Source organism: Vanellus vanellus (assembly GCF_965231255.1).
Source record: "Vanellus vanellus genome assembly, chromosome: 1".
In the NCBI taxonomy this organism is placed as follows: Eukaryota; Metazoa; Chordata; class Aves; order Charadriiformes; family Charadriidae; genus Vanellus; species Vanellus vanellus.
The window spans coordinates 62,149,867-62,164,713 of record NC_138905.1 but is presented as its reverse complement, the minus strand read 5'-3'; the positions used below and the strand labels follow the sequence as shown (position 1 = coordinate 62,164,713).

Sequence of the window (14,847 nt, the reverse complement as noted above, 5' to 3'; positions counted from 1 at the left end):
CCACTCCATAAGGAGAAGGCATAGATGAAGAACGGCCCCAAGGGTAAGCGAAGGAGTGCTAACAAGCTCACTGGAGGACGGTTGCCCTGATGAGCCCTGGAAAGCAGGAAAACACCTGCTAAGCACCCCGCTTGCTTTGTCCTCCATCCACGCTGACAGCCCCCCCAGGTGAGGTCGCGGGGAGGTTAGGCTGAAGCCAGCCAGTCTCTCTCACGGCCGTGTGAGGCACTAGACACGCCAGGAGGAAGCGGAGAGCCAAGGCCTGGGCAACAAGGAAAACGGAGGGCCCATCTCGGGCCCTAAACACCTGGCAGAGGGGTAGACCCCCAGTAATGGCGCCTCTCCCCGCGCAGCTCCAGCGCCGCGCCGACAGGGGGCGCCGTGAGTCCCGCCGCTGCGGACTACAGCTCCCAGCATGCAACGCGGTGCAGCGGCGCATGCGCCCACCGCCGGCCTCGCAGCGCTGCCCGCTGTAGGGGGCGAGGGATCCCCATCCGGCGGGTCCTACTGCCAGCGGCCGTGGCGGCCCAGGCTCGGCGCTGCTCCCACAGCTCGGGCGGGCTGTTTATGGTCCCCCTACCCGTAACTTCTCGCTCCTCTTTAGTAGCCGGGGGTGCGGCGAGCCGCCGCGACCGGAAGCGCCCGTTGCCATAGCAACCGTCTCCCCGGTAAACATCCCGGGTGCCCCCGGAAGCGGTCGGAGCTGGCGGCCCATGTGGAGATTGTCCTTATCGCTCCTGGACGCGACCGCAGTGGCTGCGGCCCACGCGGCCTCCGAGTTAAATGTTAACGGCTTATTCATTAAAAATATAACAAGAGGCCGTGCCGGTTAAACCCCTCCGCCGAAACGATTGGCCAAGGGTCCTTTCGCCCGGCCAATCGGCGCCGGCCACGCTCCGTCCGCAGGAAACCGCACATGGAAAGCCACGATTGGCGGCGATAGCCGCAGGCCCCTCCCTTCCAGGCTTCCAATTGGCTGTATGTTTGGCGTGGTACGCTCCAATTGGACAGTGGCGGAGCGGCTCCCCCCACCCTCCGGCGCCCTGGGTTGATAAGGCGGAGGGGGAGGGCCGCGGCCGCTCCAGCGGGTTCGGCGGCAGCAGCGAGGGGCTGGGGTTGCGGCGGGCTCGGGAGCGCGGAGTAGGAGCGCCGCGGCAGGGGCCGTTCTCTTTCTGCGACCGCAGCCCACGTCGCCATGAAGTCGGTGTGGGGGCTGGCTCTGGCGTGCACGCTGCTCTTAGCCGGTGAGTGCCTGCGGGCTTCTAGAAGCTTCGGGGGGGGGGGGGGTTCGGGGTCTCGGCGAAACACAGACGCGCACACACACATCTGTTCTTCCCCCGGGTTTTCCTAGGCTAAGGGGGACGGAGGCCGACGGGAAGCGAGGTGGGGCCCGTGGCGTCTGGGGGCGCGGGGGGCAGCCCCTTCTTCTCTTCCGTCCCGGCTTTCTTCCCTGCGGGCGTACCGAGGGGAGGGGCGGAGCAGTGCCCGGGCTCCAGCCTTGCTCTCCTGGGGCTGCTGCCGGCGCCGCTCTCCGGGGAGCGGGGGGAGGGGGACCGTGTGTCTGACACGGCTCATGCGCCGTCACGGGCGGGGGCGGAGGGAAGGTGGGGGCGGAGGGGGTGTCCATCCCCTTCCCCGTCTCTGATGTCTCCGGTTAGGCTGAAGTTTTCTCGGGGGGGAGGGAGGTGTGGGTGGGGATGGAGGGACAGAACTGAGCCTAAAACCGTGGGGAGAGTTTCGGTAATGTCTAGTAGGGATCATGCTTAGGTCGTTGGATTCCTTGTTTTCCCAGTATCGGTTAGAGCTGATGAGGTGGATGTGGATGGGACCGTGGAAGATGACTTGGGTAAAAGCAGAGAAGGATCTCGAACAGATGATGAAGTTGTTCAGAGGTTAGTACCTGGGGTTTGGGGTAAGTTATTTCGGAAATGTTCAGGCTTTCCCTTGCTTTTGAAGGGTCAGTTTGAACATCAGTAATGTGTAAAGCCTCAGAAATAGTGGGGGAACACCATTCAAAAGAGCGATCTAGTTAGCTGGGAGAAAAGAAATACTTTTGGAAAAGACTTTTCTTCTGAATAGAAGTGAGCCTGAGAACTTGGATTCAGAAATATTCAACTTGGTTTTTTCTAATATTAGTGGTTGTGTGAAACCCAATAAGTTAACAGGGGTTTATTCTTGCATGTAGTAAATGGTGTTATTTGAGTGCCTACTGATGAAATAGCTCTATAGCTACGAACCTCTTGATCTCCTGTAAGGTATACTACATGCTGAAGAATACAGTGGTTTTAACATACCCGTGTTCTTTCCTGAATTTCTTTTTAGGAAAAAAAACTTACCAGCATGTATTTTCAGTCAAGTTTTAGATTAAGGTTATGCTATTGAAGATAGTTACTCTTGCATATATCTCCTTTGATCATGTAACTTTGGGACTGTGTCAGTGATTAAGGATCTTACTATTGTTCTAACTAGACTATTATTGCTATTGCTACATGATAAAATTAGTGATACTGTATGTGGACAAGACTACTTGACAGGTTTTCATTGTCCTAACAGAGAGGAAGAAGCTATCCAGCTAGATGGCCTGAATGCATCCCAGATCAAAGAAATCAGAGAAAAATCTGAGAAGTTTGCATTTCAAGCAGAAGTGAATAGAATGATGAAACTTATTATCAATTCTTTATATAAAAATAAAGAGGTTAGTGCCTTTATCAGTAGAACATGTTAGAATTGTTTGTGTTTGTTCTGGAATTCCTGACTACTGGTTTCTATTTCAGATTTTCCTGAGGGAGCTTATTTCAAATGCTTCGGATGCTTTAGATAAGATCCGATTAATATCCTTAACTGATGAAAGTGCTCTTGCTGGTAATGAGGAACTTACAGTCAAAATCAAGGTAAGAAGCATTAGGTACAATCATCTCTTATGGAGGAGTGGTGGGAGGAATGTTTAAAAAAAAAAAAAGATAGTGCATCATTAAATCTAAATTTCTGGCTTAATACTGGTGCAAATTCAAATTAGGACCACATCAGGACCCTAACTTTATCAAAGACTACTCTTCCTTTAATGGTGAAAATATATTTCTGATTCTATAAAGAGTAACTGAAGTATAGAAATACTTTAAAGGTGGATATTCCTCACTTCTGTAGTTACTGCGAATTTGATTTATTGTAGCCAGGCGTGTTTGAATTTGAATAGCTGCTGTTCTACTTAGCACTTTTCTGTGGCAATGTATTATGTATTAAGACTCAAAGTGAAGCCAAACTGCATCTTTCTCTCTTTTTTTCAGTGTGATAAAGAGAAGAACATGCTTCATGTTACAGATACGGGTATTGGCATGACAAAAGAGGAGTTGGTTAAAAACCTGGGTACCATTGCAAAGTCTGGTACAAGTGAATTCTTAAACAAGATGACTGAAATGCAGGATGATAGCCAGTCAACATCTGAGTTAATTGGGCAGTTTGGTGTTGGCTTTTATTCTGCTTTCTTAGTAGCAGACAGAGTTATTGTCACATCAAAACACAACAATGATACTCAACATATTTGGGAGTCAGATTCAAATGAATTCTCTGTGATTGATGACCCAAGAGGAAACACTTTAGGACGTGGCACAACCATAACGTAAGTATTAAGTTTCTTTGGTTTTAAAAGAAAAACAGTTGTGTGGGTGCACTTTGCTCCTTGGAATATGTGGATGACTTTTGCATTGTGATTCATACATTGTTTGCTTCTTGTAATAGAGATATTTTTTTTTTTTTTAGTTTAATAGAAACATGCAAGCTATTAACTGCATCCAAAATAAATGTGGAATGTCAAAGTAGTATGCTTCCCATTCCATTAGATGAACTAAGAAAGCATCTTGACAGCTGTTGGCAAGTAATTCCAGACAGTTGAGCTGCCTGCAAACTCACTCAGTTCCTCAACACAGTTGTGGCCCATCGAAACTTATGCAGGGGCTGTAGAGCTTCCATTTGGAAACTGGCTGCTGTTTATACCAGTGAGACTGGTCTCATGCAAATCTTAAACTAGAGTCAGTTTGAAAATCCTATTTTTATCGCTTTCTTGAGCAGATAAATTTATTTGATCTGAGTTTAGAGGACTTCTTCCTCAAGGAAGGCACTTAGTATGAAAAGGTTCATGTCAGTGCTCTAGTTTCAAGTAAAGCCGGTGAGAGTGCATCAAAGTCCCAATAAGTATCAATATAATTTGAGGTTTTTATTTAGACTTCTGGATATTGTGTTCTGTCCCAGTTGTTGAAAACAATTGTGTTTCTCCTTATTGAAGCAGTTCAGTTTGGATTGTATTTTTTTTTTAAGAGATAATTGCAGCTGAACTAATAAAAGCTCACTTACATAAATTTGAATCGGTATAGCTGCAAAAATAGGAAAATGCATCTTCTCTAAAACTATTTCAAAATACTTGTTGAACGCTTTAATTGAAGGGTGTTATGTTTTATTTTGTCTAGCCTTGTCTTGAAGGAGGAGGCATCTGATTATCTTGAGCTGGATACTGTTAAAAACCTAGTCAAGAAATACTCACAGTTCATAAACTTCCCCATATATGTGTGGAGCAGCAAGGTAAGTATATTTAACTGAGCATTGCACAGTTTGAGCTTTGGTTGTAAAAACTGACCAGATCTTTCAGGAAGGGTGAGGGCATACTATAGAACTTGTCTAATTTCTAAAATTCTTCCATTCGTGACTCTTCCAGCTAGTATTTTACTAGTTAGCTGCTCTCCAAAACTTAGTGTGTTGCTAAAATCACAGATTTTCAAGGAACTTGTTTTCATTCTGACTGAAAGAACTTTACCAAAGGAGCAAGACTGTGCTAATTGCTAAGGAAGATCTTTGTTCCGCTGGTTTTGTTTAGTAGCTGGAAGGTTTGGTACGCTCTCAAGCAGGGCTCTTGTTAGGTGTGTCCTTCTGAAAATAGGCCTGTTCTCCTGATGTTTTCTTAGTGTAGCGCTAACTTAAAATCACCCAAATCTCTGATTAGCATTGCGTGTAAAGCTATGGAAAAACTTGAATTTGAGTACAGTGACCTCCCAGTGTACTGAAAGCAAGCATGTATTTATGAAAAACACAACTAAAAAAATGTAGCTAGCTATAGCTAAAAAAACACAGCTACCTATAGAGAAATGCTTGTGATAAGCAAATAACACAAGTTAAACTAGCATTGTGAGAGATTAAGCTGATTGAGAGAATACTAGAAGATGACTGGTAGGAAGCCAAGCAGTCCAAGTCCCCACTTTAAATTTTCTCTTTAGACAGAGACTGTTGAAGAGCCCATTGAAGAGGAGGAAGCAAAGGAGAAAGAAGAAACAGATGATGATGAAGCTGCAGTTGAAGAAGAGGAGGAAGAAAAGAAACCAAAAACTAAGAAAGTAAGCTTTGTCAGACGTGGGGTATTGTAACTCATCTCATAGTTCAGCAATTTTCATAGGTAGTCTTCTAGAGATGTACTTAAGTAGTGTGTGCGTGCTTTCAAACAGCAATCCTGTTAAGTGCAGACATCTTGTCAGGGAATAAGGTTTTAAACAAAACAGACTTGGTAGAAATCAGGCAAATGACTGACAATAGCCTTGTAAGGCAGTGGTCCCAGAACTAATTATAAATACTTAAGTGAATTGCTTGAAATTGTAGTGGGCTTAAGTAGTCTGACATTGTTGAGTAGTTTATTGACTATATTCTGCTGGAAGGCTTTTTTCAAAACAGCAGTAGAACAGAAATACTGCAACTAATGACTGTGTTAAATGTACATAGGACACACTGCGGTTTTGTTCCGATGTGTTACACTAATTTGTGTATTTGAATAAGGATATCCAGGTCATTGCGTAATTTACTCTGTAAATTGGGAAGAGCATGTATTTTTGCCATGCTAGTGTACGACTTGACCTCAGTGGAGCATCTTTAACTGACTTAAGTAAAGAATGAGTCTTTAGTATACTGTGGTGTTTACATACTTAGGTTGAAAAGACTGTCTGGGACTGGGAGCTCATGAATGACATAAAACCAATCTGGCAGAGACCATCTAAAGAAGTTGAAGAAGATGAATACAAAGCTTTTTACAAAACCTTTTCCAAGGTAAGATCTGAGCCTTAAGATTGTTCCAAAGCAAGAGGTTTGGAACAAACAAAGCTGAGTGTTTATTGGATGGGCTATTTCTGAAGAATTAACTTCTGTTAGTAGATAGACTGTATTGTAGAGAGTCTAGGATGTACAGCATATCAGGCAGGAGTTAATCTTTTCTTCTGGAGAGAAGGTACTGCCACCCAAGTGTTGAGTGGCCTAGATTTGAGAAGTAACAAGTTCCAGCTGATACACAGCTTACTGATGTGCTTAAATGTTGACAGGGAAATTTTTATTTAGTTTGAGTGTGGTGGTGCTTGTGTTGTATGTGGTGGAAGAAAGGGGAAGAAAAGTAGTAAGTCTCAAGGAAGGTTACTTCTCTGTAAGTAACTCAGCTGTATCTGGACTTTTGTCTCCATAATAGATTCTAACAAAGCATAGTCAGATATTTTAATTGTAAAATAATTGCACTTATTTGGCAAACTCATGTTATTACTGGAAATGTGTTAACTCACCAATGTTTTCCCCATATTAATTAAAAGAACTCCCTCTTCACAGGAACATGATGACCCAATGGCTTACATCCACTTCACTGCTGAAGGGGAAGTAACTTTCAAATCTATCTTGTTTGTTCCTAATTCTGCTCCACGTGGCCTGTTTGATGAATATGGATCAAAAAAAAGTGATTTCATTAAGGTAGGACAAGCAAGTGCATGGGTATGATTTTTGTGTCCAAAAAAAAAAAACCACACAACCTGACTGCTGTTTTCTCTTGTAATTTAGTTGTATGTTCGAAGAGTGTTCATCACTGATGACTTCCATGACATGATGCCCAAATATCTTAATTTTGTTAAGGGTGTTGTAAGTATTAAGTCTTACTTGCATTTGATTATTACTTTTTCTATTTTCAAATACTGTTAGCTATACTTAAGAAGTTTCTTCCTCAATTAGGTGGATTCTGATGATCTTCCTTTGAATGTATCTCGTGAAACACTTCAGCAGCATAAATTGTTAAAGGTAAGCTAATTGATCTTTTATTCCTTTGTTGTAAACACGACATGAGCAAGATGTAGAATAATAGCTTGATTAATTTTACTTTATATAAGGAGTGTAAAATTGAAGTGTAGGAGACCCATGCATTGCTGTTTTCAGACTCTATCTGTTCAGTTCAGGGACACTGAGTGTCTTGAATGCATGCTTTGCAGTAGGGTTGACTTGAGACCTCTTCCAATTATAACTTGCTATTGCTGCTTTTTTAGGTGATCAGAAAGAAACTTGTTCGCAAAACTCTTGATATGATCAAGAAAATTGCAGAAGAAAAATACAATGACACGTTCTGGAAAGAGTTTGGTACTAATGTAAAGCTTGGAGTTATTGAGGATCACTCCAATCGTACACGACTGGCTAAACTTCTTCGCTTCCAGTCTTCTCATCATGAAAGCAACCTCACAAGCCTTGACCAATATGTGGAAAGAATGAAAGAAAAGCAAGACAAAATTTACTTTATGGCAGGTGCCAGCAGAAAAGAGGTATGCGAGTGTGGAAGAACAGGAAAAAATATTACAACTTCTAAGTTAAAGTAGTACCATAAACATTGTGAAATGTGTATTTGTTTTAAATGTGAAGACTCGATGCTTATGTTACTATTGCAGTTCCATTTTCCTTGTACCACCATTTGTCATATAGTTGTACACATTTCAGTAGCTGCTGGTACCAATGCAATTAAAACTGGCATCTGATCTGTTTTGTTATCTTAGGCCGAGTCCTCACCATTTGTTGAACGTCTTCTGAAAAAGGGCTATGAAGTCATATATCTGACTGAACCTGTAGATGAATACTGTATTCAGGCTCTGCCAGAGTTTGATGGCAAGAGGTTTCAAAATGTAGCAAAAGAAGGAGTTAAGTTTGAAGAAAGTGAAAAGTCTAAGGAGAGTCGTGAAGCCTTGGAAAAGGAATTCGAACCACTCTTAAATTGGATGAAGGACAAAGCTCTAAAAGACAAGGTAAAACATTATGCTGTATGTAATGCTGATTTGTCAATGCTGTTGTACTTGCTACAACGCACCTTGCAGATTCTTTGAGCATAGGCTTGACAGTAGCTTCTCTGTATTCTTATGGAAAAACGAACATGTCATTTAATACCTTTATTTTGGGAAGATAAGGAGTTAGAATTTCTATCGTCAGAATGTCTGCTTTCAGAAAATACTGAAGTGACAGGAAGCTTCAGTGTTACCTTATTTATTCCCTGTATGAGCTATTAGCTCTGTGAACTGACATTAAGACTTTTTCTTCTACAGATTGAAAAAGCTGTGCTATCTCAACGTTTAACCCAGTCTCCATGTGCTCTTGTGGCTAGTCAGTATGGATGGTCTGGTAACATGGAAAGAATCATGAAGGCTCAAGCTTACCAAACTGGGAAGGATATATCTACAAAGTAAGCTTTCGGTTATGTAGCAGCAGACATGAAATGTCGTTGATGGCTTTCCTTGCTTGGTGTGGGCACACCAAGCTTCCATCTGGATCCAGATGATCCTTCATGTTTTTAAGCTCACTTGCAACCAAGTTGCAGTCTCCATCATAGTCCTACATAGTTATTTCAAATTCCAGTGTGTAAAACTGCCTGGTGAGCAAGACTTATCAGTGGCATTTGCTATTTGTCATTTAGTGACAAGAAGATGAACTGTTGTAGTAACCTGAATGCTATTTAGAGTTAAGCTAGTCGTAAACATGGGCTAGGGGAGGAATACATGTTACTGTGGCTGTAATTGATATTCATGGATTTAAAGATGTAGCTACTTCAAAACTTAATGATGTAACTTCTATTTTTTTCAGTTACTATGCTAGCCAAAAGAAGACATTTGAAATTAACCCCAGGCATCCACTGATCAAGGACATGCTGAGGCGAGTCAAGGTAAACAAATAACAGTAGTGAAATATTGACTACTTGGCTGCATACCACCTAGTTAACAGTTCTGTTTGTGTTTATTTTTTAATGCTCTTTCACATTAGGAAAATGAAGATGACAAAACAGTTTCGGATCTTGCAGTTGTGTTGTTTGAAACTGCAACTTTGAGATCAGGATATATGTTACCAGACACTAAGGAATATGGAGACAGAATAGAAAGAATGCTACGTTTAAGTTTAAACATTGACCTGGATGCAAAGGTTAGTTTGCCTTCAGTTTGAAGCTGATAACTGACTTGCTGCTACATCTTAAAAAAGCAGATACTTGACCAACTTGGATAAAATAAAATTTATCCACCTTCCTGCACTTAGGTGGGCCACCAGGAGCCCAGTTCGAGTACCTGGATGGGAAACTGATGAGTCTGTACTTCATGCTTATGTTCTCCCTTCCAGTTGCTTGGGATTATGTTCTTTCATTATGCTTCTCAAGTATTGTCCTGTACTGAACTACGTGGTGGCTTTATGGGAGTAAATTAGGGGTCAAAGGCACATGTGCCCATCTCGTGAATGGAGAAAATTCTGAAGTGGGCATAAGTCTCGTGGGTTTTCATAATGCTGTGCAAGAACTTAGGCTGGATATCTTGCCAGCAGGGGTACAATAGTGTCAGTGCTAAACAGAACTCACTTTCTCCTTCAGGTAGCTTGGGGCAACTGTAAGGAACTGATAGTGAATTCTCCCGTAGCCTGTATTTGGCTAGTCCAAAACTAGTATGTGTCCTAAGCAAATAAAGCAAATTGCTTGTGACCTTGTAACAGGTGGAGGAGGAACCTGAAGAGCCTGAAGACACAGCTGAGGAGGCAGAGCAAGATGAAGAGGAGGTGGATGCTGATGCTGAAGACAGTGAAACACAGAAGGTAAGGTCTCAAGTTTGTCTCTTAACAATATTTATGTGCAGTTTTGTCTGTGGTGTTCCTGGCAACAAACTTGTTCACTCTTGCTTTCATGGCACTAGTTTTTAGTGTGAGGTTTTCCAATCTTCTCTTGGAGGGGGGAAAAAACCTGCAGCACAAATTATACTTCATTCCTTATCAGACTATATTGTAAGAAGAAAAAACTTAGATATACTCAAAGTTGGAGCTAAATTAAGCTTAAGAGATTGCAACAGTACCCTATAGCAAGAAAATATCAGCAAATCTTCTGCAGTCAACTTAATGTTATCTGTTGGATTTCCACAGCCTGTGCACAATAACAAATAATGGGCAAGAACATAGTTTCAAGTGCTTACAATATAGACTCACAACAGCACTAACTATAAACAGTTCTGCTGTTACGTGAAGTCAGCCTTCACTTAGCTAATGCCTGCAGTTTTAATGATGATGTCTTGATGAATACTTGCGTTCACTACTTCTGAGACAGCTCTTGTAACCTTTTCCACTTTGAAGAAAACACTTTGATTCTCTGTTTGATGTCTCCACAGGAATCCACAGATGTGAAAGATGAACTGTAAACTGCACTCAACTACCGTCCTGCACTGGGGGGTTAGGAGGGAATGTGAATTAGATTGTTTGTTTTTTTCCACTGTACAATGTTGAGGGATGGTATGGGGTTTAAGGGTAAAGGAGGATTTTTTTTTTAAGTTGACTTTTCTAAAAACATTCCTCATGAATGTAGATTTGTATTATTTAACTGACTTGGTGTAAAATCTTGTCATGTACAAAATAAAATGTTCCCAAACACCACTAACTCTAGATTTTACATAGTAAGCTTATCTTGTTGGCTAGCATAAAGAAATGAAAGGATTATCTTGAGCATTCAGGTCCTTTGTACAGCAGGCAGTTTGCAGTCCCCCTGCTTTGCCACACTGGCACAGCTACACTTAACTGTGTAGCGTATGCCTGTGGCTGGGTTTTGTGCTGTTTAGCCAAAATATACCTGGTGTCCAAGAGCTGTACTGAACTTGCAAGTTGAAATAAGTATTCAAGAAGTTGTGTTTACTGACATCTCAAGAAAGATGAGACAGGGCATTTAAAAATAGCATTGGAGCCAGCTTGCACTGAACTACATGTGACTTGGCTCCACTGTACAGAATAGGCAGTGGTAGCTTTTACAGCTGAGATAGCGCAAAAAAAATAAAAAGCTCCTTTCACTAAAGGTATGAACCGCAGCAACCAGAAGTGGCTCACCATCTCTGAGCTTATGCCGCCCTCCATAATATTTAGTAACCCTGCCATTAACTGTTGTAGCTTTCCCAACAGCTACAGCGGTCCTTTCCACAATTTTCTAAAGGTGGAAGCTCTTGTCTGTTACAGTTACTCCTTAATGCTGCTGTAAATATTTGATCTAACTAAAGCTAAACCTGGTCACACCAAATTGTAATGTAGACATGTTGAACTGGAGGCACCACTTTCTCTTCTGTTTGTTAATATGAGCTTTATGTGGTGGTTAGGTGAAGCACTACATTTTCTCACTAGCACCTCTACCTTGAAGTATTTTCACGGAGTTGGTAGAAAGTGTTTACATTGAAGGGGGTTTTTTGCCACCTTCTGTGGAAGAAGTACGTAGGAGTAGTACTTCTATACAGTGACTCTACTTAAGAACCACTATTCTGTTTTGTTAACAGAATTTTTTGTGAAGTTTGAGGTTCCGCAATCTGATGCGAAATAAACTTTCTAATTAGGTGAGGGTACTGAACATTGACCTGAAGAACTTGCTTTTTACTAGGTGGCTTCTATATTGCCCAAGTACTTTACATGAAATAAATACAAATGCCATGTATCACTGTGATGATTGACTTAGGGTTTATACAGGCATGTTGGCTCTACATATGTTGAAGTATGTTGTTTGAGACTTCAAGGAATAGGAGCTTAGTTTTGGGTTTTTATTGAGGGAGTTTGGGGTTGTTTAGGCTTTTGTTCACTGTAGTAGTATCTTAGATGCACCATAAGAGCCTTTTGTTATTAAAGTGTGCTGAGAGGTTTAACCCTAGAGTAGGTCAGCAGCCAGCAGTATCAGCTTAAATATCAGTCCTTTGTTGGTAAGTTATTGAGTAGCAGAGGTGCACCATTTCTGCTTAAGGTATGGTCTTCTCAGTGTGGCAGTGCAACTGTTGTGCTCTATAGCAATCAACTGCTGCTGAGGTTTTGATTTAATACTCCTAAAATACCACTTCTAGTGAATACATGCCCCTCTATATCTGTTTGACCAGCCCAAGTAGCAAAGGTGGATCATGCCTACTGTGTGGTTGAGTGCTTTTGCAGCTAACAATCCCAAGAAGAGTATTGGAAGTGTAGGGTTGCTTGCTACAGTATTCTTAATCTGTTAATTACTTGTAGACTTAAGCAACCTTTGTTCTGTTACATAGCTGAAGTTTTCAATGCCTTGATTGGTTTTAGGATGACATACCTGATTTAATTTCAGTAATAATAAAGAGCACACTTGAGAGTCATGCTTTGTGCTTCTTCATCTTCCTCAGCAGAGGGTATCATGTGCAACATAGCTGTGATCCAGCTGCTTTCTCTACCCTGGAGCGACAAGTGTTTGCTATTAATAAGCACAAAATGCAGTTGTAGGTGTCAATTCTGTGAAGTAAGGGAGCGTTAATGCTGGAAGAAGTGTCTCCCGGTCACTGAGGCTATTTTTTCAGTGCTGCAGTCACACTGACTCTGGGGGTGTCATCAGCTTTGCTGTTCCTAGGTGGGCTCTAATGAGAATGGGTTCCCTCTGCTAGAACAGGCTCGGGTAAAACACATGCTCCCTGTTTCTCAGTTTCTATTAGTAGCAGGATACATTTAGAAAACCAATCCAAATTAGTAACTTCCCTCTGCAGCCTTTAGATCTGAAAAGCCTTTAGAAAATAGGGAGAAATGCATCTTTCATGTCAGAAATCAACTATAATGACAGAAGTGATACTCTGACAAAGCATGAGTAATAGGGTAAAGGTTGGTGAATCCTGGCTCTTTAAAGGGATAACTAAAAAAACTGTTCTTCCTGCCCTAGTTAGAACAGGAACAAAATACTGCTGAAGTGCACCATCTTGTCTCTTCAATAAACTGTCTTCTGCTGAGGCAGAAGGTTGTCAATCGTGGCTTTCTTTAGGTACATAAAGGAAAAAGTAGCTTCACCAGAACTTGACCTAGTAAGATGTCCTCATTGATTGATTTCATTTGGATTTAACACCCGAGATTCACTTGAGGTCTTTCTATCAATGGCTGCTCTCATAAAGAGGTCTGTGATAGAGAGGCTGCAATCTAGTAATACTAAGTACAGGCTGCAGCCTGAACATCCACAGGGGCATATAAGAGCAGGAAAGGATATTGTTCTTCCTCAGCTACTGTTCTAGATCAGCCAACAGTAGCAAAACTGTGAGAGCAGAGGCACATACACGAGCAGAGGAACTGTAAACTCTTCTTCCTAGGAAAACCACTCCAATTTATGCAAACCTAAATAACAGCTTCACAGCTGGAACAGATGTAAAAGTAGCACTTCCAGTGATCATTTCTGGATCCTTCTGCTATTACAAGAGCTCCAAGCACTTTGCCAGTAGGAATTAGGGAGCTTTCTGTTTCCTTAATGGGTAATCAGTCAGACTGCAGTCTTCTTTCCCAAGTTAAACCTGTGTCAGAATTGAGGATGAAGCCTGTGCCTTGTCTTGGTACCTTTCTCAAGGGAAAGCAATCCCCAACTTCTACAAGCTGTGCTGCATACCAGTCAAAAATGGGTTGTTGTACCATCTTTGTAGGACATTCACTTTGAGTATCTTCGGTTTTGTGGTGATACTATTTCCGGACAGTAAAGTAAACCTGCACATGTTATTTCAGAGTTCTGTATGTCTACAGCTATCAAAAGTAGCTGTAAACAGAAGATGATGCCCACATAGAGTATAAACATACATAACTTCAGTATGCCCACATAGAGTATAAACATACATAATTTCAGTATAATCTGTATGTATTTGCCCCATTTTAACTAATACAACCAAGTTGTAAGATTCTCTCCAGCCTTACAGTGGACCAAAGTCCATTTCCTGCAGTAATACACACAGAAAGCCAACATAACTGCTGCTATGGCAGTTAGCCTGTCAAGATCACGGAGCAGATCCTCCTGGAAACTCTGCTAAGGCACATAGAAAATAAGGAGGTAATTGGTGACAGCCACCATGGCTTCACCAAGGGCAAGTCACGCCTGACAAATTTGGTGGTCTTCTACAAAGGGATTACAGCAGCAGTGGCTAAGGGAAGACCAACTGATGTCATCTACCTGGACTTGTACAAAGCATTTGACACTGTCCCACACAATATCCTGCTCTCTAAATTGAAGAGACGTGAATTCAATAAATGGACCGCTCAGTGGATAAAGAACTGACTGGACGGTCGCACTCAAAAGAATTGCAGTCAACGGGTCGATGTCCAAGTGGAGGGCAGTGACGAGTAGCGTTCTTCAGGGGTTGGTACTGTGATCCGTACCATTCAACATTTTTGTCGGTGACATGGACAGTGGGGTCAAGTGCACCCTCAGCAAGTTTGCCGATGATACCAAGCTGTTTGGCTTGAGGTAGACACGCTGGGAGGGATGCCATCCAGATGGACCTGGACAGGCTGGAGAGGTGGGCCCAAGACAACCTCATGCAGTTCAACAAGGCCAAGTGCAAGGTCTTACATCTGGGTCGGGGCAATCCCAAGCACAAATACAGGCTCGGCAGGGAATGGCTGGAGAGCAGCCCTGAGGAGAAGGACCTGGGTGTGCTGATCGACAAGAAGCTCAACATGAGCCAGCAATGTGCAATCGCAGCCCAGAAGGCCAACCGCATCCTGGACTGCATCAGAAGTAGTGTGGCCAGCAGGTCAAAAGAGGTGATTCTGCCCCTCTACTCCACTCTCGTG

General features: G+C 42.5%; 1 protein-coding gene across 1 annotated transcript; it reads left to right on the top strand.

The window, feature by feature from the left end:
- Positions 1-1,096: 1,096 nt before the first annotated feature.
- On the top strand, positions 1,097-10,707 carry HSP90B1 (heat shock protein 90 beta family member 1). Its single transcript, XM_082498708.1, has 18 exons — positions 1,097-1,244; positions 1,793-1,892; positions 2,554-2,695; positions 2,775-2,891; positions 3,285-3,616; positions 4,461-4,572; positions 5,262-5,378; positions 5,962-6,078; positions 6,622-6,759; positions 6,847-6,924; positions 7,015-7,080; positions 7,323-7,592; positions 7,821-8,066; positions 8,361-8,497; positions 8,896-8,974; positions 9,073-9,228; positions 9,784-9,882; positions 10,446-10,707. The coding sequence occupies exons 1-18, from the start codon at positions 1,196-1,198 to the stop codon at positions 10,473-10,475; spliced, it is 2,385 nt and encodes a 794-aa protein (XP_082354834.1). The 5' UTR covers positions 1,097-1,195; the 3' UTR covers positions 10,476-10,707.
- Positions 10,708-14,847: the final 4,140 nt, after the last annotated feature.

What these genes read in the sequence shown, in the direction of transcription:
- HSP90B1 (XM_082498708.1), top strand. Translation starts at nt 1,196, where the DNA reads ATGAAGTCGGTGTGGGGGCTGGCTCTGGCGTGCACGCTGCTCTTAGCC. An exon ending in ACATGCTGAGGCGAGTCAAG is followed by an intron (nt 8,975 to 9,072) that starts GTAAACAAATAA and finishes CTTTCACATTAG; the next exon opens with GAAAATGAAGATGACAAAAC. An exon ending in AAGACAGTGAAACACAGAAG is followed by an intron (nt 9,883 to 10,445) that starts GTAAGGTCTCAA and finishes ATGTCTCCACAG; the next exon opens with GAATCCACAGATGTGAAAGA.